Genomic DNA, 24,324 nt, shown 5'->3' with positions numbered 1-24,324 from the left:
AGCAGGTTATCTTGCTGTTATAAATAATACTGTGAGATAACTAGCTGTAACTGTAGGTACAACTAGTTGTTCACATTTCAGGTTATTTTATGAAGCTTTTGAAAAGCAGAATTGCTGGATTACTCACGGTAAACAGGGCAGTAAGAGGTACCCTCTCCAAACACTGGTGGTGGTTATCCACTGTGCTGTTCTCAAGGTTAGGAGCCGCCACCACTTTCATTGCCTGTTACACCCAATGAGTCCTAACTTTTTTATAGACGAGTGTCTCACTTGCATTTGGCAGGATTATGGGAGGCACTGGGGTTGAGTAATGAGTGTATCCACCTGGGAAGAGCTCGGGAGGGCAGAGGAAAAGGGATGGTGGCCCAGGTGGACATTGTGGTGCAGGTGATGTTCAAGCTGTCTAGCCGTTTGTACTGATTTCAGAGGCTTTGGTTTGACTCATGCTTCTGGCTGTGCTCCACGCGTAGGCTGACAAGCTTGGCTCCGTTCTGGGAAACTCCAGATTTGTGAGCATGAAGCCCACTGTGAAATAAAAGTAGCCTATTAAAAGTTTTTAAAAAGTATCTGTTTATCATCGAAACAAACTTCTGGTTTATTATCCAGACTGGAAGAGACTGTTGGATATCATAGCAGCTGCCCTGTTCAGACCACAGGTAAAGATTTTCTGAGGCCTAGAGAAGTTAAGAAACATTCTGAAGGAAACCAGTTGAGTAAACCAAGGTCTGTCTGGTGGTCGCACCTTTTCCTCCCCGTGTTGCTTGGCCTCTGTTCCTCTCCTTCCAGGAATTTTCTTCTTCCCACTTGTAAATTCCTGGTTTTGTTCTCTGCTGTTTTCTTCTACGGTGTCATTCATTTTCAGTGTTGAATACACATCTGTGCTGGCCAACATCGATCGACAGGCACCACATACGCTGATGTGTTTGCGTTCTTAGCCTGCTAGTTTTTTTTTTTTTTTAATTGAAGTACAGTCAGTTACAATGTGTCAGTTTCTTGTGTACAGCACAGTGTCCCAGTCATGCGTGTTCATACATATATTGGTTTTCACATTCTTTATTTCGCCTGCTAATGTGTCTCACTGCTGACTGCACTCTGCATCTTGGCCTCATTGTTTATTGGAAAGTTTCTCTTGGCTCTGGCCTAATCAGTTAAATTTTTTTTGAATTTTTATTTTATTTAATTTTTTAACATTTTTATTGATTTATAATCATTTTACAATGTTGTGTCAAATTCCAGTGTAGAGCACAGTTTTTCAGTTATACGTGAACATGTGTATATTCATTGTCACATTTTTTTCTCTGTGAGCTACCATAAGATCTTGTGTATATTTCCCTGTGCTATACAGTATAATCTTGTTTATCTATTCTACAATTTTGAAATCCCGGTCTATCTCTTCCCACCCTCCGCCCCCTTGGAACTACAAGTTTATATTCTATGTCTGTGAGCCTATTTCTGTTTTGTATTTATGCTTTGTTTGTTTGTTTTTTTTTAGATTCCACATATGAGCGATCTCATATGGTATTTTTCTTTCTCTTTCTAGCTTACTTCACTTAGAATGACATTCTCCAGGAGCATCCATGTTGCTGCAAATGGCATTATGTTGTCAGTTTTTATGGCTGAGTAGTATTCCATTGTATAAATATACCACATCTTTATCCAGTCATCTGTTGACGGACATTTAGGCTGTTTCCATGTCTCGGCTATTGTAAATAATGCTGCTATGAACATTGGGGTGCAGGTGTCATTAAATTAATTTTAAGAAGTAATATACCCTCCAGTGATATAGTGAATGTAGAAACCTGGTTCAGGGCCAAAGAGTAAACAGTTTTTAAATAGAGAATGTAGGTTGACAGTAGGAATATTAGCACAGATCTCTGATGTGTTAATTTCGTATCAGATAACGATTAGTCGGTCAAGCTTTGTCATGAATACACCTGTATGTATTTATGTAAATGTGCGTATACTTTTTTATGTGTAATAAATTCTCCTTCCAAGGTCAAATTGACCACCCCCACCACCACAAAAAAAGTTAGCATTGCTTTGTGTTAGACAAAGTTCTGTTATGTTCAGTAGAGCTTATATCTACATAATGACCCCAAAAATAGGACCATGAGCCCTCTGATAATAATTAGAAAAAGGAACTTAAAAAGCCAGAGCACTGAATTTGGTCTGAGGCTGCCAGCCCCAGCACGAAGTGATTATAATGCTGTTGGAAAATCCTGTAGTTTAGATTCAAAACAATTTCTGGTAATCAGTATCTCAAAAGTAATTCACAGAGCTATCAGGTCTTTTCATTTATGAGAGAAAGGAACAATTCCTCATTTATCTTAAGTCTTTTATGTTGGCAATTCCATCCTTAATTAAAAAGGCCTTGGTAATTTTCATCATGAAAATGGTTTTCCTGGATTTATGGCTGAGTCTATTAATTTAGTGTTTCAAAACTGATTAACATTAACCTGGATAGTTACTTTTATACAAAAGCAACATAAAAATTGATTTTGGAGTTATCTTGATTTTGCACTTGATCTTAGCCAAAAGGCCGAGAAGCGATAGGAGTATCTTGATTTTGAAGATCATATTAGACATCTGATTTTCCTGTGTTGGGCGTACTGTATTGAGGTATTACGTGCTGGAGAACTATGGAATAAATGCAGGGCACTCCACTTCCAAAACAGACAGCAGCCTGTTTAAGGGACTTGAGAGCCCACGGGGACCCTGGATCTGCACCGCACACGTGGTCTCTTGCTCATTGCCTTCTCTGTCTTTCAGTGTGGAATGGCAACTATGATAATCATAGCAATTATATTTCTTAAGTTCTTTAGGCCATGTGTTAGGTCCAGTTTAGTATTCACACCACCCTATGAAGATGGGTTACATGATGCCCATTTTGTGGATTAGGAGGCTGAGGCCTTTTGTTTTTTTTTGGATGATGGCCATTCTGACAGGTGTGAGGTGATATCTTACTGTAGTTCTGATTTGCATTTCTCTGATGATTAGTGATGTTGAGCGTCTTTTCATGCGTCTATTGGCCATCTGCATGTCCTTTTCGGAAAAATGTCTTCTGCCCATTTTTAATTGTTTGTTTTTTGACGTTGAGTTGTATGAGCTGTTTATATGTGTTGGATATTCATCCCTTATCGGCCATATCATTTGCAAATATTTCCTCCCATTCAGTAGGTTGTCTTTTCATTTTGGCGATGGTTCCCTTTGCTGTGCAAAAGCTTTTAAATTTAATTAGGTCCATTTGTTAATTTTTGCTTTTGTTTCCTTTGTTTTTAGAGACAGATCCAAAAAAATATTGCTATAATTTATGTCGAGGGGTATTATGCCTATGTTTTCCTCTTCAAGTTTTATGGTTTCCAGTCTTACGTTTGCGTCTTTAATCCATTTTGAATTTATTTTTTACGGTGTTAGAGAATGTTCTAATTTCATTCTTTTACATGTAGCCGTCCAGTGTTCCCATCACCACTCATCAAAGAGACTGTCTTTTCTCCATTGTATATTCTTGCCTCCTTTGTCACAGATTAATTCGGCCCCAACTTCTTTAACTTTATATCCATGGCCTCCTTACAAGAACCTGCACTACAGACCTACCCTCCAGTGAACACACCGTGTCCTTTCCCACTTGTTCCTCCCCCACCCCCCGATACGGGCACACGCTGCTGTTTGCCAGGCACTCTGTCAGGATCTTAGGTGCACAGTTCTTGCCTTCAGACCTTTATGCTCAGTGGCAAGACAGAACTGGACAGAAGGCACTTCTCCTTAACCTTTGTGTGTCTGATCCCAGGCTGGTTTAGAGCTCTTGCCTAGGCTGAAACTTTCCCCAGCCATTGAAGGCAAAGATGACTCTGCCTTCCTCTGAGTGTAGCCTGAACTGACTGTACCCAATATGTGTCTTCAGATTTTTTTTTCCAGTCTTTGACTTTTTCCTTTTATTAATGTATTCACTCTACAAATACGTGTAAATTTATAAAACAATTTGTATACAATTTGTAAAGGCTACTTTCCATTTAGCACAAAATATTGGCTATGTTCCCCATGCTGTACAATACATCCTTGAGCCTGTCTTACACCCAATGGCTTATGTCTCCTAGCCCGTATCTTCGAGTTTTGGTCTTTTCGTGTGCCTGAATCTTCGCTCACTTCTGGGTTATAGATTCTGCAGGTAAAGTCTGTGGTTTTTAATACATCATTGATCTCTACACTCTAATTTTTAAAGGGAGGATTGATAAATTTGTAAAAATCTATGAAAGTTCATAAAGAAATTTTCACTCTGGACTACCATACTTTTAGTATATTAATCTGTGGCTTGTGAGCACGTATATTAAAGTATGAAAAATTAGGTTGGTGCATAATTATAGCATACTGTTTGTTTTTCTGGATTAAAAAAAAAAACCCTTGTTCCAAATCTTTTTTTTTTAATTGAATCAATAAAATTATGGTTACACCTTCTTTTTCATTAGTAATCAGCATAGAAAGAAAGACATTGAATGGGAGAAGCCAAGCCTTTAAAAGACACTAATAAAAGATCTCGGGCGCTCGCCCTTCGAGTCACAGGATTGGTTTGAAAGTCCATCATAGATAAGAGGCATGGGAAGACTGAGTCCTGGCTGAGGGAGGTCACCTGTTCTAGTCCTGCTCACGCCACTAAGTGGGGTCACCCGGATTGAGTCAGAAGCACGTGAGCCCAAACATCTTCACATGCCAGATGAGGCTGTCTGCATCACGGCAGACAGAGTGGGGTTTTGACCCGCTGAAGACGTTTTTGAATGCCTCTCTCCACACTCCATAAGTTGAATTGCATCCTTCTCCTTACTTACATACAAGCGCACCTCGGAGGTACTGCGGGTCGTGTTCCAGACCACCACAATGAAGCGGGCATCACAGTAAAGCGAGTCACACGTTTCGGGGTTCCCAAGTGCATATAAAAGTTACATTTACACTCTACTGTGCTATAGTGTGTGTGTTAAGTGTGCAATAGCATTATGTGTAAAAAAAAACCCAATGTACATCCCTTTATTCGAAAATACCTTATTGCTAAGCAATGCTGACCATCATCTGAGCTTCAGCAAGTTGTTATCTTTTTGCTGGTGGAAGGTTTTGCCTTGATGTGGATGACTGTCTGTGGACTGATCAGGGTGGTAGTCCCTGAAGGCTGGGGGGTGGAGCTGTGGCATTTTCTTAAAATAACACAACAGTGAAGTTTGCTGCAGTGATTGACCCTTCCTTTCACTTGAACACTTAGAGGCCATCGTAAGGTTAGTCACTGGCTTAATTTCAATATCGTTGTGTCTCAGGGAGGCCCAGGGAGAGGAAGAGAGGACTGTGAATGGCCGGTCAGTGGAGCAGTCAGTGCACACAAAGTTCGCCGTCTTATGTGGGTGCAAATTTTTGTTGCACCAAAACAATGACTGTAGTAACATCAAAGATCACTGATCACAGGTCACCATAACAAATGTAATAATAATGGAAAAGTTCGAAATACTGTGAGGATTACCAAAATGTGACACAGAGACATGCAATGACCATGTGCTGTTAAAAGAGTGGCAGCAATAGACGTGCTTGATGCAGGGTTTCCACAAGCCTTCAATTTGTAAAAAAAAAAAAAAAAAAAAAAAAAAAGCAGTACCTGCAAAGCATAGCAAAGTGAGGCGCAACAAAACAAGGTCTGCATGTACTGTTATTCGCTAGGACTTCCCTGCAAAATGCCAGACCGAGCGGCTTAAAGAACAGAATTTATTTTCTCACAGTTCTGAAGCCTGGAAGTCCACGGCCAGTCTCGTGTCCTCTGAGGCCTCTCTCCTTGGCTTGTGGATTCCCCCTTCTCATTGTGCCCTCCAATGGCCTCTCCTCTGCGTGCAGACATCCCTGAGGTCTCCCCATGTGTCCATACTTCCACTTCTTACAAGGACACCAATCAGATCGGATTAGGCCACTCTGACAGCCTCATTTCAACTTCATCATCTTAAAGGCTCATCTCCAAATATAGTCACATTCTGAGGCGCTGGTAGTTAGGGCTACTGCATATGAATTTTGAGGAGAAACAGTTCAGCCCATAGCATCTATTTAAAATAATGGTCATTTGTTTTAAATTACACAGAGAGAGACTAGTACAGAGAAGAAACCAAAAATGGCCTTCCTAGTTACTGTTAGGTAGCAGCGGTGGGGTGGCAGGTAACAGAAAGGTACTTCAGACTGCGCTGAGGATGTTGAAGGAAGAATGATGCTGAACTCACCCCCTCCCTCTGCATAAGGCAGCTTCTCTAAATACATTTACATAAATGTTTACAGAGTCCAGGCACGGTTTTCTCTCGTGTCTTAATGTATCATACAGAGTATACAGAGTACAGATCTCTGTGTATCCGCACACGCTCTGTATTGCATGACTACGTAATGCTCCATTGCGTATGTAGCAGATTTCAACGAGTCATCTATGAATGGGCATGGAGGTTGTTTCCAGCCTCCCCGCCCATTATAAACAATGGGGTTGGATCTCTTTTAAGTAGCCATTATGGAAAGAATAGTAACAGGCCACCTAATAAAAATAACTAGCCAAAAAAAATTTTTTTTAAATAAATCAATAAACATGCCACGTCCCTTCTCAAAAATAAATAAATAACTGGCGTTGGGTTTTGGTGAAAGCAGCCTTTGTTTCTCGCCTTCCTGTTTGTTGGTTCCTACTGGGGCTGTTGCTGGGAGATGTGTTTGTCTTTAACCTGCAGCCCCTGCCCCTCCACCAGGACCTGCCCTTCCTGCGCACTGGGAAAGGTAGGGCTTCCCTGGGCGGCCTGAGGTCATCTCTCTACAGCAGTCCTTCCTCCGCAGGAAGAGAGGCCTCTGAATCAACAGGCACAGACTATTTTTAGTTAGGTAAAGTAGTTCTGCATGTAGGAATCGCTGTTTCCGTGTCCACAATGACACATGAGTCCTTCCTGGCTGCTTCAGCCCCTTGGCGAGGGGCCAGCTTTCTAATGGAATGCGAGCATTCTTCCCGCTCATCGCGATGCACAGCTGAGACCAGGCTGCCCGGCTGCTCAGGGGATCGGCGGGCCCTCCAAGCTCGCAGCAGCAGCTCCGAGACGAGGTGCAGTGCGGTGGTCCCGCAGCCCTGTTCTCCAGGCCCTCCCCTCTGCCCCAGGTCAGCCGCCCGGCCACAGGTACCGACTGGCATTCCTTCATAAGCCCCGCCATGGTGCACATGTTCTTTTCTGAAGAATTGCTTTCATTTCTGACTCATTTCAGGAAATGAGGTGGCCTGTCAGAGGTACTCTTCATTTCCAGACCCCCAGAGAGTTCATTTTCTCCTGGGATTTCTAACCACCTGTGGGCAGTGCTTTATTTACCCAGATGTGAGAAATAACGGCAGTGAACAGCCCGCTTCTTAAGCAGCCCTTACTTCCCTGCAGAATCCAATGCCAGGGCCCAGAGGTAGCTTATGCCCTTATTCATGTAAATATTTCTGAGGCTTTGGTTTCATGACGCTTGTAGACATGCTGGGTGTATGAGCTCTGATGCAGGAAAAATGTAATTTAGCAGCAGATTTAAAAGGTAGTCTGGATTGTTTCTAATTACTGTTTGTTTAGTTCACCATTGCCTAATAAATGGATTTAAGTAACCTTGGAGGTAGGGAAGGTAATGTTTGTATTACAGTCAGCCATGCAAATCAGATTCTAAGTATTGCCGAGAACACGCTCCAGATGGAGTCATTTTATAGATGCGGTCCATGGAGTTCTCAGTTTGGAACCAAGAGCATTTTGGAATGGATGTTTTTTTACCTGTCATGCATCAGCATGATTTAGGCGTATGTCCAAAATCAACCCTACTGTGTGGTACAGCTCTATTTAAAAATCAAAATCGGTGGCTTTGGGATTCACTCTTTTTAATTTGACATAAGTATTCTTATCCTCATGGGAGAAACTTATGTGCTTCCCTTTCCCTCCTTTTCCCATCCTTCAACGGCCCTATAGGAAACTGAAGTCGTGAGAGGGCCTCGGACAGTGGTTCTCCACCTGGGCTGCAACTGGCAGTCAGCCTGGGAACTTTCAAAAATACTGATGCCTGAGTCCCACCCCCAGAGATTCTTGCATAATTGTCTGGAATGCAGCCTACACTGGGAAGATGTTATTAGCCACTCAGGACTGAGGAACCACAGGCTTGAGAGCTCCTCTCAGCCAGGGGTTCTCAGCCCTGGCTGCGGGCTAGAATCACCTGGAAAGCTATTGCAAGAAACCCTGCCGCCCCATCCACTAAAACCACATTTCTAGGGGGAGGTATCCAGGATTCTTAGAAAGCACCCAGATGATTCTGATGCACAGCGAGAGTTAAGGTCCACTGACGCAATCTAGCCGTACCACATCAGAGATAAGGAAAAGGAGAACTAGCAAGTTCAAGTGGCTTCCTCAAAGTCAGATCCTGGCTGTTGCAGAAGCAGATCTGGGACTTCGGTCTGATGCCTCCGACTGGACTTTCCGTGGCCTAACCCGTCCCCCTTATATTTGTTTGTTGTATTTATTGATGCCTCCTCATCCTTCAGGTGAAGTTCCTGCCTCCAAGAGGCCTTTAATGGCTCCTCACACTGTCCTCCCTTCCAGTCTGGGTAAGATGTCCTTCCTTTATGTTTGAACAACGTCCTTGCTTACTTTTCTCTTCGGACTGTCAGCTCTAGAAGGACAAGGCTCATATCTTTCTTGTCCTTTTGGAAACTTGCTGGTATATAGTAGGGGCCCAGATAATACTTGTTGAATTGAAGTTCCCTAACGTTTTATTCACCAAGTAGCCCACATGGATTGCTAAAAATAATCCACTTTTATATACTAGCTGTTGAAAATAGCTTCTGAAAGCAAAGGTTATTGTTACCTGTCTACCACTTACTGTGCTGTGGGTCAGGACTTAACGTGACTATTCGTTTAAAACCAGTAGATATGGTTATTAGTTAACATACTTGAAAACCAGGGTAACCACAAGTCAAAAATAGAGAACAGATTCACAAAAACCAGAAAGAAGACAATGCAAGCATAATACAAAAGGAAACCGTCAATCCACAAATGGGAAAGCAAAAAGAAGAAGAAATGAACAAAGAACTAAAAAACGCACTGGAAAACAAGGTTTAAAATGGTGATAAGTACATATTTATCAATAATCACTGTATTTTTAAAATTTTTTGAGTTATAGTCAGTTTGCAGTGTTCTGTCAATTTCTGGTGTACAGCACAATTTTTCAGTCATGCATGAATATACATATATTCATTTTCATACTCTTTTTCACCGTGAGCTACTATAAGAACTTGAATATGTTTCCCTGTGCTATACAGTATAAACTTGTTTATCTGTTTTATGTATACCAGTCAGTATCTACAAATCTTGAACTCCTAGTCTGTCCCTTCCCACCCCCTCCCCCACTGGCAACCACAAGTTTGTATTCTATGTCTGTGAGTCTGTTTCTGTTTTATATTTAAGTTAATTTGTCTTTTTTTTTTTTTGAGATTCCACATATAAGTGATATCATATGGTATTTTTCTTTCTCTTTCTGGCTTACTTCACTTAGAATGAAATTCTCCAGGGACATCCATATTGCTGCAAATGGCATTATGTTGTCATTTTAATGGCTGAATAGTATTCCATTGTATAAATATCCCACAGCTTCTTTATCCAGTCATCTGTTGATGGACATTTAGGTTGTTTCCATGTCTTGGCTATTATAAATAGTGCTGCTGTGAACATTGGTATTATCAATAATCACTTAAAATGTCAATAGACTAAATGCTCCCATCAAAAGTTATAGAGTAGTAGATTGAACAGAAAAAAAAAAAAGAACATACAGTATACTGCCAATAAGAGACTCACTTTGGGCTGAAAGACACATATAGATTGAAAGTAGAGGAATGGAAAAAGATATTTCCTGCAAATGGAAATGACAAGAAAGTGGGAGTAGCAATACTCATATCAGACAAAATAGACTAAAACAAAGTTCATAAGGAAAGACAAAGAAGGACACTATATAATGATAAAGGGGTCAATACAAGAAGAGGATATAACACTTAGTAACATATATGCACCCAATACAGGAACACCTAAATATATAAAACAAATAACATTCCACTGTCAGTGGGAATGTAAATTGGTGCCGCTGTAATGGAGAACAGTATGGAGATTCCTTAAAAAAAAAAAAAAAAAAGCTAGAGCTACTATATGATCCAGCAATCCCACTCCTGGGCATATATCTGAAAAGACAAGAACTCTGATTCGAAAACATACATGCACCCAGTGTTCAAAGCAGCTCTATTTACAATAGCCAAGACATGGAAACAATCCAAGTGCCTATCAACAGACGATTGTTTTAAGAAGAAGTGGTATTTATATATATATGTACGTATATATACACATACACACACACACACAGACACACACAATGGAATACCACTCAGCCATAAAAAAGAAAGAAATACTGCCATTTATAGCAACATGACTGGACCTAGAGATTATCATACTAAGTGAAGTCAGTCAGACAGAGAAAGGTATTATATGATATTGCTTATATGTGGAATCTGAAAAACTGTTACAAATGAAGGTATTTACAAAATATAAACAGACTCACAGACATGCAAAACAAATTTGTGGTTACCAAAGGGAGTAGAGATGGGGGAGAGGATAAATTAGGAGTATGAGATTATTGGATACAACTACTATACATAAAATAGATAAGCAACAAGGATTTACTGTGTAGCACAGGGAACTACATTCAATATCTTGTAATAACCCACAATGGAAAATAATCTGAAAAAATATATATGTAATATACATATAATATTATATAGTAATATATATATATAAAAAACTGAAAATAAAACAACAACAACAAAAAACTTACCACTCTTCTGTCATCCCAGTTTACTTAAGGTCATGCTTGTAACCATGTCTTATTGTTAACTGAAAAATGTTTCCAAATTTACAGTGTGTATGTTTACTCTAGTAGCCGTAACAGAGCTTAGTCTCAGAGAGCAGACTACAGCCAGTATCTCTATGATTTATAGGTGGCCAGGAGGCTCCATATAGGGGTAACAGAAAGTAGGTATTTTTCTTGTTTGGAGAATTCAGAGTGAAATGTTTTTGGAGTCAGGACTGCAAACTGGGCTGTATTGTCAGGTAGATGTTGAGATGATAAAATATTGCGGACAGTAGCCAATATTGACCTGAGTGTATGAGATCATTTTGAAGTCTTGGTAAGACTTTGTAGGTTCATGGTTTGTAATTCGGAGTCTTCACATTGCAGGTAAGTGTGAGCGAAGACACCATTTATCAGTGGAAATCTTCCTGAAATAAATATCCTTTGAAATTTCCAGAGAAAGCTAAGTCATTTAGCTGGAGGTAAATGTATACCATTGTCATATTAAAATGATTTTGAATATATTGTGGAATAAAGTGCAAAGTTTGCATAACTTTTTCTTTAAGATAAGAAATTTTAAAGAACCACCTCATAACAGTCTCCTTTGCTGCTCTTCCAGTGAAAAATTAAACCAGTAAAGGTTTTTGCTAAGTAACCAACTTCTCTCTCACTAATTTCAGAGGCTCAGTGATATATTCTGGAAGAGGAAGGGAAGGAGGGAAAGGAAGGGTTTATTAAATATGTAAGATACAGTGTTCAGTATTTTTACATGACTGCCTGCGAATTAGGACCCATCCCCACCAGGTTTTGCATGTGAGGAGGTCTGCATGCACCTCTCCACTAGGGAGGAGAGCCAGAATTTGCATCCAGATGTGTTTGATTCCAGAGTCCTTGAATTTTTCCCCCAAACATGGCCTCTTATGTCGTGAGAGTGGAGACATCTCCGGAGGAGCCTTGTCATTAACCATGAGTATGTGCCGGGTGGTGGAGGGCTGACTGTAGCTTCCCCTGGAGTTGTTATTAAACACCAGTGAGTTAACATTTATAAAGTTCTGTGACACAGTTAAAAGCACTTCCTCATAATGTCCTATAAAGTTCTGACCTCAAAACGGCACGTTATTGCAGCGACCCTGCGAGAGTTCCTGTGTACTCGTTGTCATGATTTAATTAAGGAGGAGAGGAGTGCACTCAGCAGTGGCTATTTTTGGTCAAAAGACATAGAGTGTCAGGTCGAATTCTGGGATACTTCTCTCAAGCATGACGTGTTTGACTTGAGGGAGGCAGCAAGGCAGAAATGGTTGATGATTTGTGCTCTGCCGGGCAGTGCCTGAGTGTGAGGATCCTGGTTCCGCTACCCACTAGCGGTGAGATGGCGAGCAAGGGACCTGACCTCCTTGCACCTCAGTTTCCTCCTCAGTAAGACGGGACCAGTCATCACTTGATTGCTGTTTTAAGATCTACATATTGTCAGGCCTGTAAAGAGCTTAGAACGTTGCGTGATGCAAAGTTAGTGCTCAAGACGTGTTAGCTCTTCTTAGCGGACGAAAGCTAGATGCTACCTGGTCCAGCCATCCCTCTTCTAAGTACTGACCCAAGAGAAATGAAAACCTGTGTCCACATAAGATATTTTAGCAAACGTTCAGAGAAGTTTTACTCATAATAGCTGACCATCTCGGAAGATTCTGCTCGGCCATGAACGTTTTTAAAGGGAAAAAAGGAAAGTAATCTCAACTAATCATTGAGATGAGGGGTCAGAGGTGAGGCCATCCCCACGGTGTGTGGGCTTCTCAACTTCTCGTGATCTTTTCTTTAGATGCTGTCTTGTTCACACAGATTGTTTGCCAGGTTACTGAGGGGAAAGCCAGGGAAGAGATCTGGTCATCTGTTAATTATTCTCCATTTCTACTTGTTTGATTTATGGAGAAAACCAGAAAACCAACAGGTTCGGCAAGGTATCGTGTGATCAAAAGATTTAAAAGTTGCGCTAAGGCTGCGGCTGAGTAGAGCGTGGGGGTGCCTGGTTTAAGGTTAGTGACAAGACCAAAGGGGTCTCTTGCAGAGAGCTCTTTCGTGCCAAAAAATTACTGTTGCTTAACAGTAATAGCTAAAACCTGGAAACAACTCAAATGTCCATTAGCTGTGGAACGGAAAAACCCTGGTACATCTATACTGTGGAACACTATTTAGCAGCAAAAAGGAACAAATTACTGATGGGAGTAACAACATGGACACGTCTCAAAGGCATAGTGCTAAGTGAAAAAACCAGACACAAAAGCCTGCATATTTTTTGTTCCATTTCTACGGCGTTCTGTAAAGGCAAAACTCTAGAGACAGAAATCAGATCATTGCTTGCCAAGGACTAGAAGAGCAGAGGAGATTGACTGCAGAGGGACAAGAAGGAACTTTTTGGGGTGATGGAAATACTCTATCTTTACTGTGGTGGTGGCTCTATGACACTAAATTGTCAAAGGGCATCCAACTTAGAAAAGGTCCATTTTTGCTGTAAGGAAGTTAAACCTCATTAAACATGATTTAAAAAGTCAGGAGCTGCAACATGAACCAAGAATCATGGGCGAGGGGAGGCAAGGCTTAGGAACAATAATTCAGTTGTTCTGCGGAGTCTGTGGGTATGTGAGATGGGAGGGATGATTTCATTCATTTTCCTCTTCTAGGCTGTGAGTTAGAAAAATGGAGAAATCTGTCGAAGAGTCCCGGCCTTCCCTGTCACATCGGATTCTCTTTGCTTTGGACGCTGGTCTGCTTCTCCACTTTTCAGGCTCACGCATCAGAGCTGTTTCCATTTCACAGGCGCAGGGGTCTCCTGGGTTGCTTGCTGGGAGGATCCGTGATGAAGCATTCGTGAGAACAGAGCCTTGGTGTTCCAGAGAAACGGAGACTTCCTATTCCAGATAACTACGTTGTCTGAATACACTTCTAGGGAAGGAATGTTATCTCAGAGCCTTGCTCATTCATCGTGAGTCACAGAGGCCTCTGGCACTTTATCCCAGAGCTCAGGCACGTCCCAGCAGCCCTGGGCACAGTCCGCCACTCCCTCCTTCCTGAAATTCTTTACTTGGCTTCTGTGATGCTTCTCCATCTTGCTTCTGCTCACAACTCCCTTGTTTTTTCCGTCTCCTCTGCTGGACCCACTCTACCCGTCTCTGGCCTCTAGACTTTGGAGTGCTGAGGGCTTTTTTCTCTGACCTCTTCCCCATCTTAACTCACTCCTGAGGAGATCGCCTTCATTTCCGGGGCCTTGCATACCTGAAGTCTGTGTGCTGGTGCCGTCACATACTTGTCTCCAGTCCCGGTCTCTCCCTTGCTTTTCAGCTGCCTGTTTTACTGCTCTACTTGGTTGTCTAATAGACATGTCAAATTTAGGTCCAAAATTCTTTTTTGATTGAAATATAAATTTACAATATTGTGTTAGTTTCAGGTGTACAGCAGAGTGATTCGGATATATATATATATATATGATAGGTAAATATGATATATATGTTATATATATTCTTTTTCAGATTCTTTTCCATTATAGATTTACCAGATATTGAATATAGTTCCCTGTGCTATACAGTAGGACCTTGTTGTTTACCTGTTTTGTATATAGTAGTGTGTATGTGTTAATCCCAAACTTTTAATTTATCCCTCCTTACCCCCTGCCCTTTCCCCTTTGGGAACCATAGTTTGTTTTCTATGTCTGTGAGTCTCTTTCTGTCCAAAATCAGATTCTTGATTGGTTTTCCAATCCTTCACGTCTTCCAGCGTTCCTCATCTCAGCAGCAAATCTACTCAGTTGCTCAGCCAAAAGCCTGAAGTCATCCTGGATCCCTGCCTTTCTCTCCCACCTCCTGTTAGAGCCATTAGCATCCATCCCAACTCTATGTGCTCCTAACCTCCCACCCCTTCTCCTAAACTGGAGCCCAGGCCACCGCCACGTCTTGCCGGGCCTTCTGCAGCCGCTTCTTACTAAGTGAGCCCCCACTTGCGCATCTCCTGGTCTGAGTTCACACAGCAGCACAGTGATTCTTCTGGGTTACAATTCTGTGCTACCTGCAGTGGCTTCCCTGCAGGCTGTGTACAGTTCAGTCTCTCAACCCTGTTGCACTTAAAGCCCCTGCTACACGTCTGTCCCCATCCCTTCCCACCCTGCCTGTCTCTCAAGGTGCCCCAGCCATATCGGCCTCTCTGCCCCTTGCCATGCACCCCTCCTCCCCCACCCGCCCCGTCCCCCTTTCCACCTGCAGCACTGTCCACCTCCTCTCACCTCCCACCCGCTTCCTGTCCAAGATGCCCGCTCCTGCACTTTATTCATTTCTCCCTCAAATGCCACCCGCTCCGAGCTGGCAGCCCTGACTCACCCTTCTATGATACCACTCTTACTCTCTCTCCCCTTGACCTGCTTTATCTGTTTTTAATGCGTTTCTCTCCACCAGAAATTCCTATATGTGTATTTGTTTATTGCCTCTGTCTCCTGGTAGATCATAAACTCCCTAAGGATGTTGTTCTGGTGTTCAGTAAGTATTTTCCTGAATGACTGAAAGGGTAAGAGAATTAAAAATTAAAGAGCTGAGCACCTTCCTAGACCCTGAGATTCCTCTCCATCTCTCACCTCATTTCTCTGTTCCGTTTAAAGGCAGCATTTCTAAGATGTTATCTAGACGGACTGTAGCTCGTCATTACTCATTTTCTCTTCACTCTGACAGCCTGGTATCTTTCCGCATCACTCTTGTGAAATTTCTCATTCAAGATCTCTGTGTTACTGCTTGCAGTCGATACATTCCTATCCTGTCTTACCAGACCTGTGAGTAGCTTCAAGCACAGTTTTTCATTCTGTGCTTGAAATTTCTTCCTAACTTGGTTTCTATTTTCCCTACTAGCCCTTCCTTGATCCTTCGCTGGCATGTCTTTCTGGGGACCTCTGACTATTGAGATTTCTTCCAGGTGCGGCTTAGACCCACGTCTCACTCTACACACTCATCTATTTCCAGGGCTTTATATGCCGTTAATGAGCTGATGACTCCTCAGTGTACGTAAATTTCCAACACAGACCGCTTCTGAGCTCCAGACCCCACCTGCCACTGCCTCCTCGATGTCTCATGCCCAAGGAGGGACTCTTGATTCCCATCCATATCCCATCACGCTGAACCTGCCTCTCCACATCCCGTCTTTGCTGTCTCAGTAAATATACCACCATCCTCCCAAGTTCCAGAGTCAGAAACCTGGGGGTCATCCTGCGTTTCTCCGTCATTGACCTCCCTTCCCCCAGGACTTTCAGCTCTACCTCCAGAATGTATTTTGAATGTGTCTTCTCTGTCTCCGCGACCACTGTCTTAGGCCAGCTCTGTCACCTGGAGCTCAGCAGTGTCTAATAACCGGTCTGTAGTTCGGGCTCTTTTCACAGCAGAGTGCTCTCCAGTGCTGGGATGCCCCGCACTGCTCACCTGTCAGTGCGTGTGTCATGTCCCCCGCCTCCTCTTCAACCTCGTTGTGTTCCCCAGCCTCCCACCTCTTCACTCTACAGTCACACCGACCACTTTCTTCATCCTTCAAGGATATCATCATATCCTTCAACACACCAAGATATTTTCTGCTTCAGAATCATTGGCATACTTCCCCCCGCCCCCGCCCCCTTGAGTTCTTTTTTCAGTCTTTTGGGGTCAACTCCATCTCACCCTTCCGGTCTCAATCTAAATATCGCCTTCCAGGGAACCTCTTTTGACCCGCTGCCGAAAATACTGCCCTCTCTTATTTTCCATCCTAATGTTATTTCCTTGTCACTGAGCAGAGTCAGTTGTTTTGAAATTATCTATGTTAATTGTTATTCTAGAATGTAAATTCTCTGAAAAGAGACATTTTCTGTCTTGTTAACGTTTTCTGCTGTATTTTCTGCATCCAGTCCAGTGCCTGACACGTGATAGACTCCTGAACAGGGATTCTGATGTTGGTACGTGTCATCTCATGAGATGTTTGACATGAGTCTCCGCCTTCATTTTTTTTTTTCCCCAAGGGGAAAAAAAATTAAGTTTTAATTTTTGTCTAAGTTTTGTATAGTTGCTAAAGTTCATATAATTAGAAAATTAATGCTTCAAGATCTGTTATGAAATCCAGCAGCCTCTCCCCTTTCGTTGTCTATTCCCCAGAGGCACGTGATTTCAACTTCAGCTGATTATTTTAGTAATTACTTCTATATCTTTCATTAAGGTACTTGTGTTGTTACTTATTGATTTTTTTTTTCTTTTTGAGGACTTATCTATTGATGAAAAAGAGAGTATTTAGCTCCCTTTCACTTACCCCTGAGCCTTTCCCCTTCTCACACAAACCTTTACAGCTCCCATCATCCCAGTCGTAATCATGTTGAGTAATTTGGGTGAGATCAATATGCAGTATTTATTATAACTGTGTCATACTTTCTACAGCGGAGCCCTGTAATATCATCTGATTACTTTTCCTCTCAAGACTACAAGTGGATATTGATTTTTAAAAATCTCTTCATTTTTGATGTACTTAGAAATATTCAACCCCAGACCCTACCCCAGTGGTAAATCTCTCCAAATTAGTCAACCACATAGAGAATCTACCAAGTTCATCTTTGAGGGCACCTCCTCCCAGAGCCTCCTGACCTCTCTGTCCAGGTTACGATCTCGGCCACAGAACAGCTCGGACTCCCCCTTCACTGCCCACTTGAGGACTCCCTTCTGCTTGTCTTGCAGTGGAGCCGTCAGTCTCTGGAACTTACAACTGAACTCTTTGTTGGTTTATGGCTTCATTTTGGTGGAGCACATTCTCCAGTTTCTTACAGAAAATGGGTGTAAGAGGTAATTTTCTGAGACTTGCAGGTCTGTCAATAACTTTGTTCTCCCTGACCTTTGATGGATGGCTTGACTGAGTTTATCATTCTAAGGTAGAAATCACGTGGTCTCAGAGTTTTGAAACCTCTGCCATCCAGAGTTGCTTTTGAGAAGTTCCTACCATTCTGGCTTAAAATCCTTTGTATGAGGACTCCTTCTCTGGAAATTCCATATTGATGTGTGTTGGTGTAGGTCTGTCTGCATTTTCATACACTGGAAACTGGCCTTTTCACTGTGGAAACCCCGTTCTCCCCCATCCCCACTCCTGTCCTTTCTTTAAACAGAAAATAGTGTCCTTTAGTTCTGGGGGAAAGACGTCCTTCAATTCTGGAGATTACAGTGACTTCCCTTCCAGTTTCTTTGACCTTGAACACTCTGTTAACTCGGATGTTAGTGAGCCTGTGTCGGCCCCCAAGTCTCCATCATTGCTGGTTTCCATCTCCGTAGTCCTGTTCAGCTTTCTTGGATATTCCTGAATTGTATCTTTCAAGCCACCTGTTGAGTCTATAATCTGCCATCATTTTAATTTCTATGAGCTGTTTTTGTTCTCTTAATATTTCTGTCTTTAATAACATCTTGTCTTTATTTCATGGATCTCTGAAGATGCTAGAGTATTTTATTTTATTTTATTTTTATTTTATTTTTAGTTTCTTCTTCCTGTGATTTTTCTCTCTCCTCCAAGTTGCTTTGCTGTTTCTCTGTTAGGTGCTTACCTTAGACTCTGGGAAGTCGTGCTGTTCCCTCCTTTTTTAGATTAGTGGCTGGGGTTTGCAGTCTGTGGCGTCATTCTAGGGAAACCTGGCTGGGCTTTTTGTCTTTGTTTTGTTTAGGAAATCCTGATGGTAGTACCTTTGGGTTTAGTTTTTGTTTGTTTTCTGATTGGACTCTGCAGAGAAAATATGAGTGGTCAGAAAGCTAAGTAGAAGACGGGGGACCCCACCATTCAGCAGTAGTTTTTGTGTAATCTCTCAGCATGGAGTCCCCATCCCCAGCTATGCCTAGAATCCTCCAGTCCGAAGATCCTGTATTGACTGTTTCCAGAGAATCCACTTCCTGTCTTCTCCCGGATGGTCCCTGGGGGGTTTAGAGGCAATCACTTGTCTTCAAGGAGTGAGGGAGAAGATCAGGTGTCTTTTAACTTCTTAAACTGACTTTTAGCCATTTCTCTGCCCCACACTCACCCCTGCTTCCAGAGGAACCTGATGCCTCCAGTCCCTCAGCCTCTGGGGGGTTTGTCACTGCCATGGAATTGCTTCTCGGTGGTCCCAGTTTGGGACTGAGCTTTCTCCAGTCTGTTCAGCCAGGTGCCACTTGTCTCTCTGTTCTCATTCTTCCAAAATTGTATCACTCTAATTCTGTGGTCTTTGCCTTTTTCTCTTTATGTTCTTGGATTTGAGGAGGGAGCAGGACTAAATGCATGCGTTCGGTACTCCAGCTTCAAATGATTGTTAATGATCACACCATCGTCACTTCTTCCCTCACTCACAGTCCGAGTGGGGTGTGGAGGCAAGTTCTCTGCACTGGGAGTTGGGAGACGTGGATTCTAGCCCCAGATTTCCTACAAACTGTTTAATCTTGAGCAATCTCTCTCATCATCATTTCCTCATCTAGAAGACCTGGGAATTGAAATCAATCATTTTAAGGTCTCTTTGTACCTGTAGGTTGATTTCATTTCTAAGAAATTGAGATAATCCTGTGTGACCGAACACTCGACTAGGAAACACGGTTGGGGCAGCCAACTGAGGAAACGCAAAATGTGAGCGTTTCCTTGTATTTGCCAGTTGGTCTCTGCAACTCTGATGTCGTTAGTCTCCAGTAAAACAGCAGCCTGTATTTCATGAACAAGAAACTGTTAAAAGGTTAAAAAATTCTTAATTCTTTGGCTATTTTCAGCGGATAGCAGTTCAGCTCCCAAGCATACTTGGATTCGTGTTCTCGATAGCTAGATAAAATGTTAGTTTTGAGCCAGAAAGACTAGAGGTAAAAGAGAAAGAGATCTGTTTTTCCCCTTTCACTCTCTGGCAGGGATGCTATCCTGGTACTGCCCCCCCAGGAAATGTGTCCTTCCCATCCAAGCCGTGTGTGAGGAGACAATAGTTCATCTGTATTTTCTCCCTCCTTCATGTTGCTGTTTCTCAGTTAGATGGAGAGACAGAGTGGATGCCGTGTGTCACTGTGGTTTTGGCTGGCGGGTGTGATCGCTAACGCCGTGTGCTCAGCAGTGGCCAGTACAACGGCTGGGGAGAAAATGTAATCTGTGAGGCCGGTGACCTTGTGGTGCAGAGACCAAGGTGCGGTTCCTCCGAGCCATCAGAGCCCCCCCACCCGGGTTCCTGAGACAGAATCTCCGTGGGGCGGGGCGGAGGAACCATCTTGTTCTCCAGGTTATGATGATACCTTGATTCTAGTTCTGACTCTGGGGAGCTGTTATCTCAGGAGCAGGGGGCCAGAGAGAGAATCAGAGTCCTGAGCATTCGCAGAGCTCAGGGATAAAACAGCAGAACAGAAACTGAACCCCGCACACCACGCCAGCTGATGCTCTTACCAATCAAAGAAACGTTTTCCAGCTCTCACTGCTTTCCTCTTGTCTTTATGTCACACCCTTCCCCCTCATTCTTAGCAGAGCATCTTCTTAAATCAGAGAGGAAATGGAAACCTTCAGGGGGTATTGCCTCAATTTCTTTTCTCTCCTTCCCTTAAAAAAAAAAAAGTGTGTGTGTGTGTGATGCATATATAAAGTTTTGTTTACACTCATCTTTGCTTTTCTGGTTAAGGTTAACCCCTCTCCCTTGCTTCTCTCCATCAGTGATCCCACCTGGGTATTTTTCTTTCAATCTTTTCCATCAACGTGTGCGTGTGTGTATGAATCTGTAACATACATCATGGGGATGCATATTTCATCTTGCAAAACAAGGCACAACAGACAAAAGTATACCTTCCTCAACCCTTTGGCCATCCTAGGTTCTGCTGCATCTAATTCTTTTAGACAGTTGACATTTATGAGGGCCAATTGTGCACAAAGACCTTGGCTAGGCACGGAAGGTCTCCTTCAGACTAAACAGCCATAACCCCTGTTCTCATGATACTTATAGTCTCTCTCTCTTTTTAGACTTCATTTTATTTTTCTTAGACTTTTATTTTTTTTATACTTTTAGACTGTAAGGTGGGGGGAGGTAATTAGGTTTTGATTTACTTATTTATTTTTTAACGAAAGTACTGGGGATTAAATCCAGGACCTCATGCCTGCTAGGCACGCACTGTACCCCTGAGCTATACAACATTCCCTCACCTGCTAAGTCTCTTTTTAACCTAACTTCTTTAAAAATTACCATTCTTCTTTCCTCTATTACAGAAATAACACATGCTTGTTGTCATAAATTTGAAAGGCACTTCTTAATGGGAAGCCACAAAAGGGTTTAAAGCAGAAAAGTACTGAGTCAGAATTGCATTTTCAAAGGCTACTGTGACTGCTGAAGGGAGAAGGGATTGGGAGGGGGCGGAAGTTGCTGGTGGGTCAGCAGATGAGTGCTGTAGTCATGATAAGGGCTTCTGGGGGCTTGGCAGTGTGAGATGCTAAGAGGATGTGGACAGAATCAGAAATCAGAGCACCACAGGGTGGTGAGTGTTGGCCGTGGGGATGAGCGAGAGAGGGGAGTCCAGGTGGACACCCAGCTTTCTGGCTTGACCAGCTGAATAGATGGTGTCATTTACTGAAACCAGAATAGTGGAGAAATAGCTGCGTGTGTGTACACGGAAGTCCTGTGCAAACGCTCCGTGTCAGATGCTTGATGTCACGTTTTCCAAGTGGAGGTGTCCCACTGGCAGTTGGATGTATGAATCTGGAGTTCAGAAGAGACATATGAATTTGAGCACTGCACTTGGAACCTTTAGCCTAAAGGTGTTAGCAGATGCCATAGGGTAGATGACAGCAGAGTGGGCCTCAGGTGGAGTCCTGAGTATTTTCAGAAGTAAAGGCCCAGGTAGGGGGGAGGCACCAACAGAGGAGACCAGAGGGAGCAGAAAAACCTGCAAGAGAAGAGAGTCTTCACGGAAGTCGTGGTCAGCGGTGCCAGTGGCTGTGGAGACTCAGATAAGACAAAAGTGTGAAATGGGCATGAGGTTCAGCTGCGTGCAACTCACACATGACCTTAGCGGGAGCCCGGAGCCGGCTGGACCCCCGTCGGAGGAGCCAGCTCACCCAGAGCCCTGGCGGTGGTGGTAGGGATTTTGGACTCTGTTACCTTCAACAGCTGCAGAGGGAAAGGCTCATGGGCTGGTTGCTTTTTCCTTTTATGATAGCCTCTTATCTTTATCGTTTTATTCTGCTTACCAAAGCATATGGACTCATTGTTAAAAATTGTAAACATTAAAAAATATGATTGAGAATAACTTCCATAATCACATTCCCTCATATGTAACCACTGTTAATAATTTGGGGAGTGTCTTTAAAGATTTTTCTGTGCACATGTACCATATACACACACTTTTAATTATTTACTTTTCAAAGATTGGGTTTATTGTTATATGATCTGCTAAAGCTTGTGTTTTTATCCGTATTTTAGACATCTCACTGTATAAAGCAGATGTGTAGTGTTCTGTTGTGCCGCAGTATTGGATATACTCTTGATATTTATTTAAGTTTTATTTAGGCATTTTTGCTCCCTTTCATAATGCGACTCTGAACGTATCGCTTGCGTATCACTTGTGTTCATACGTGTCCAGGAATTTCTGTGAAACAAGTTCCTAAAGCGGAATTGTGGAGTCAGAGAGCGTGTGCATTTGGCATTTCGGTACTGCTACGTTGCCCAGGCAGAGAGGCTTTTTTTTTTCCTTAAGATGGAAGAATTTTGAGTATGAAAAATATCAGTAAGGGGCAAATAAAGAGTGGATTGAAGTCACAAGAAGAAGTGCCGAATATTCTGTCATGAAAAGGCCAGTGGGAATGGAACCGAAGGCACGGGAGGGGCTTTAGGCTGAGCAGGGTGGACGGGGTGGAGGGGTGGGGGCGGGGGCGCAGGGTCCTCAGCCTCTCTGTACCCCCAGTGCCGGCACGTGCCAGGCGCTCAACAAGTACTTGCTGGCTGAATGAATAAATGAATGTAGCTTGGTTGACTTGGCAGTGGGACTTAGCGATGTTTCTGCCTGGAAGCATCTAGTTTTCTACTTTCTCTGCAAAATGAAAGATTAAGATTTCCTACTGAAATTAGTGAAGGAGGATTTGGAGATATGAAAGGTCCTGCTAGCTTAGTGAACCCAGATGCCCAAACCAGACAGGTCTGCTAGTTGAGGCATCCCCTACCTTCCTCTCTAATCAGCCTGTTGATTCTAAGGCCTTAATATCACTGGACTTCATCTAATTCTGTTCGTTCCCACGACTACCATCCTTATGTTAGCTCCTCCAGTCTGGATTTTCCTATCAGAGCAGCGCCTTAGATGGTCTCCTATTGCCTCCGGACTCAGACTGGTTTTAGGGGCGGCCTCTCCCAGACCAAGCCAGCCCGGCTCAGGAATCTCTTCTGCTCCCCAGCCCTGTGCAGGCATCTCTTCTCTCTGGGCCACTTGTATGTTTATTTTCCTAAAGCCTTTACATGCCAGTGTCCTAATGGCCATTTTTACATCTCTAAGACCAGCTTTAGTGCTTAGCTCAAGTTGCATGCTAAGAAAAAAATGGTAAGATAATATTTTGTCTGAAAGTCTGATGTTTGTATAAACTTGGGACGTGGAAAGGAAGGACCAGGACAAAAACAGGCATGAGACGAGCTCACAAAGGACTGGGTAGCTTCAGACATTTGATCCTGGGAGGGGTCTCTGGACTACTGCTCACTCCCTAGGAAGAGGCAGGCATTTGTATTATTATTTCTGCAATTAGCACGTTAAATGCATATTTTGAGGAAATGTAACTACTTTGCAGCTTTAAGGTGATTTAGCTATGTTCAAGCGATCTGCTTGTTTTTGAAATCTCAAGAACTACTCTGGTGTTTTCTAGAGTAAAATGCCCAAACCACCGTAGCTGCATCTGGCTAGCTGGAGGGTCCTGATGGGATTCTAAACAGAAATGGCTTTCCAACCCATAAAAGAGCTCCCAAGTTGGAATGAAATGTTCCTGTTTGGGTCTGCCCGCCTCCCCTGTCACCATGCCCCACCCCCGCCTACCAGGGAGACTCCCAGGAGGTCCTTACAAGCTGGCAACCAAACTAGTATTTCAAGTTACGCAATCAAAGCGTAATGAAAGAAGACACATGAGGAGCTGGTTATTTGTGGAGCAAACAGCATGGGTTCAAACCTTTTAAAGCGTGAGATTCACAGCTAAGCAATGCTGTGCTCAGAAGATTCTGAGAGTGATGGCTTGGGATCACCCACATCCCTGGGACCATCGAGAGAGGCGCTGGTGCTGGTCTTGAGGCTGCAGTCCTATAGACAGAGATTGGTACCATGGGGCACGGGGCCAAATGCTTCTTACCGCAGTTTCTCCCTCCCCATCCCAAGTCTGCATCTCCCTCAAACAGCCACCTATTAATAGCACATTCACTGTCCTCTGTAGTTAGGATGGCCATGGCCCTTGCCACGCCTTCAGCAGAAGGGAATGACCAGGGCC

At 43.0% G+C, this 24,324-nt stretch overlaps 1 protein-coding gene across 2 annotated transcripts in view; it reads left to right on the top strand.

Annotated features, from left to right (window-relative positions):
- Positions 1–24,324, top strand: part of ANO6 (anoctamin 6) — a 187,753-nt gene that overhangs the window by 36,433 nt on the left and 126,996 nt on the right. Inside the window, exon 2 of one of the 2 annotated variants that reach the window (XM_072972942.1) lies at positions 8,534–8,596. The exons of the other annotated variant lie outside the window; for it this stretch is intronic. Coding sequence (XP_072829043.1) covers positions 8,534–8,596 — 63 coding nt within the window. The remainder of the gene's footprint in view (positions 1–8,533; positions 8,597–24,324) is intronic. 2 annotated transcript variants of the gene reach the window in all.

The sequence above is a fragment of the Vicugna pacos genome, chromosome 12 (assembly GCF_048564905.1).
Source record: "Vicugna pacos chromosome 12, VicPac4, whole genome shotgun sequence".
Classification (NCBI taxonomy): Eukaryota; Metazoa; Chordata; class Mammalia; order Artiodactyla; family Camelidae; genus Vicugna; species Vicugna pacos.
The sequence above is the reverse complement of the archived record's forward strand: the minus strand, read 5'-3'. Positions and strand labels throughout refer to the sequence as shown.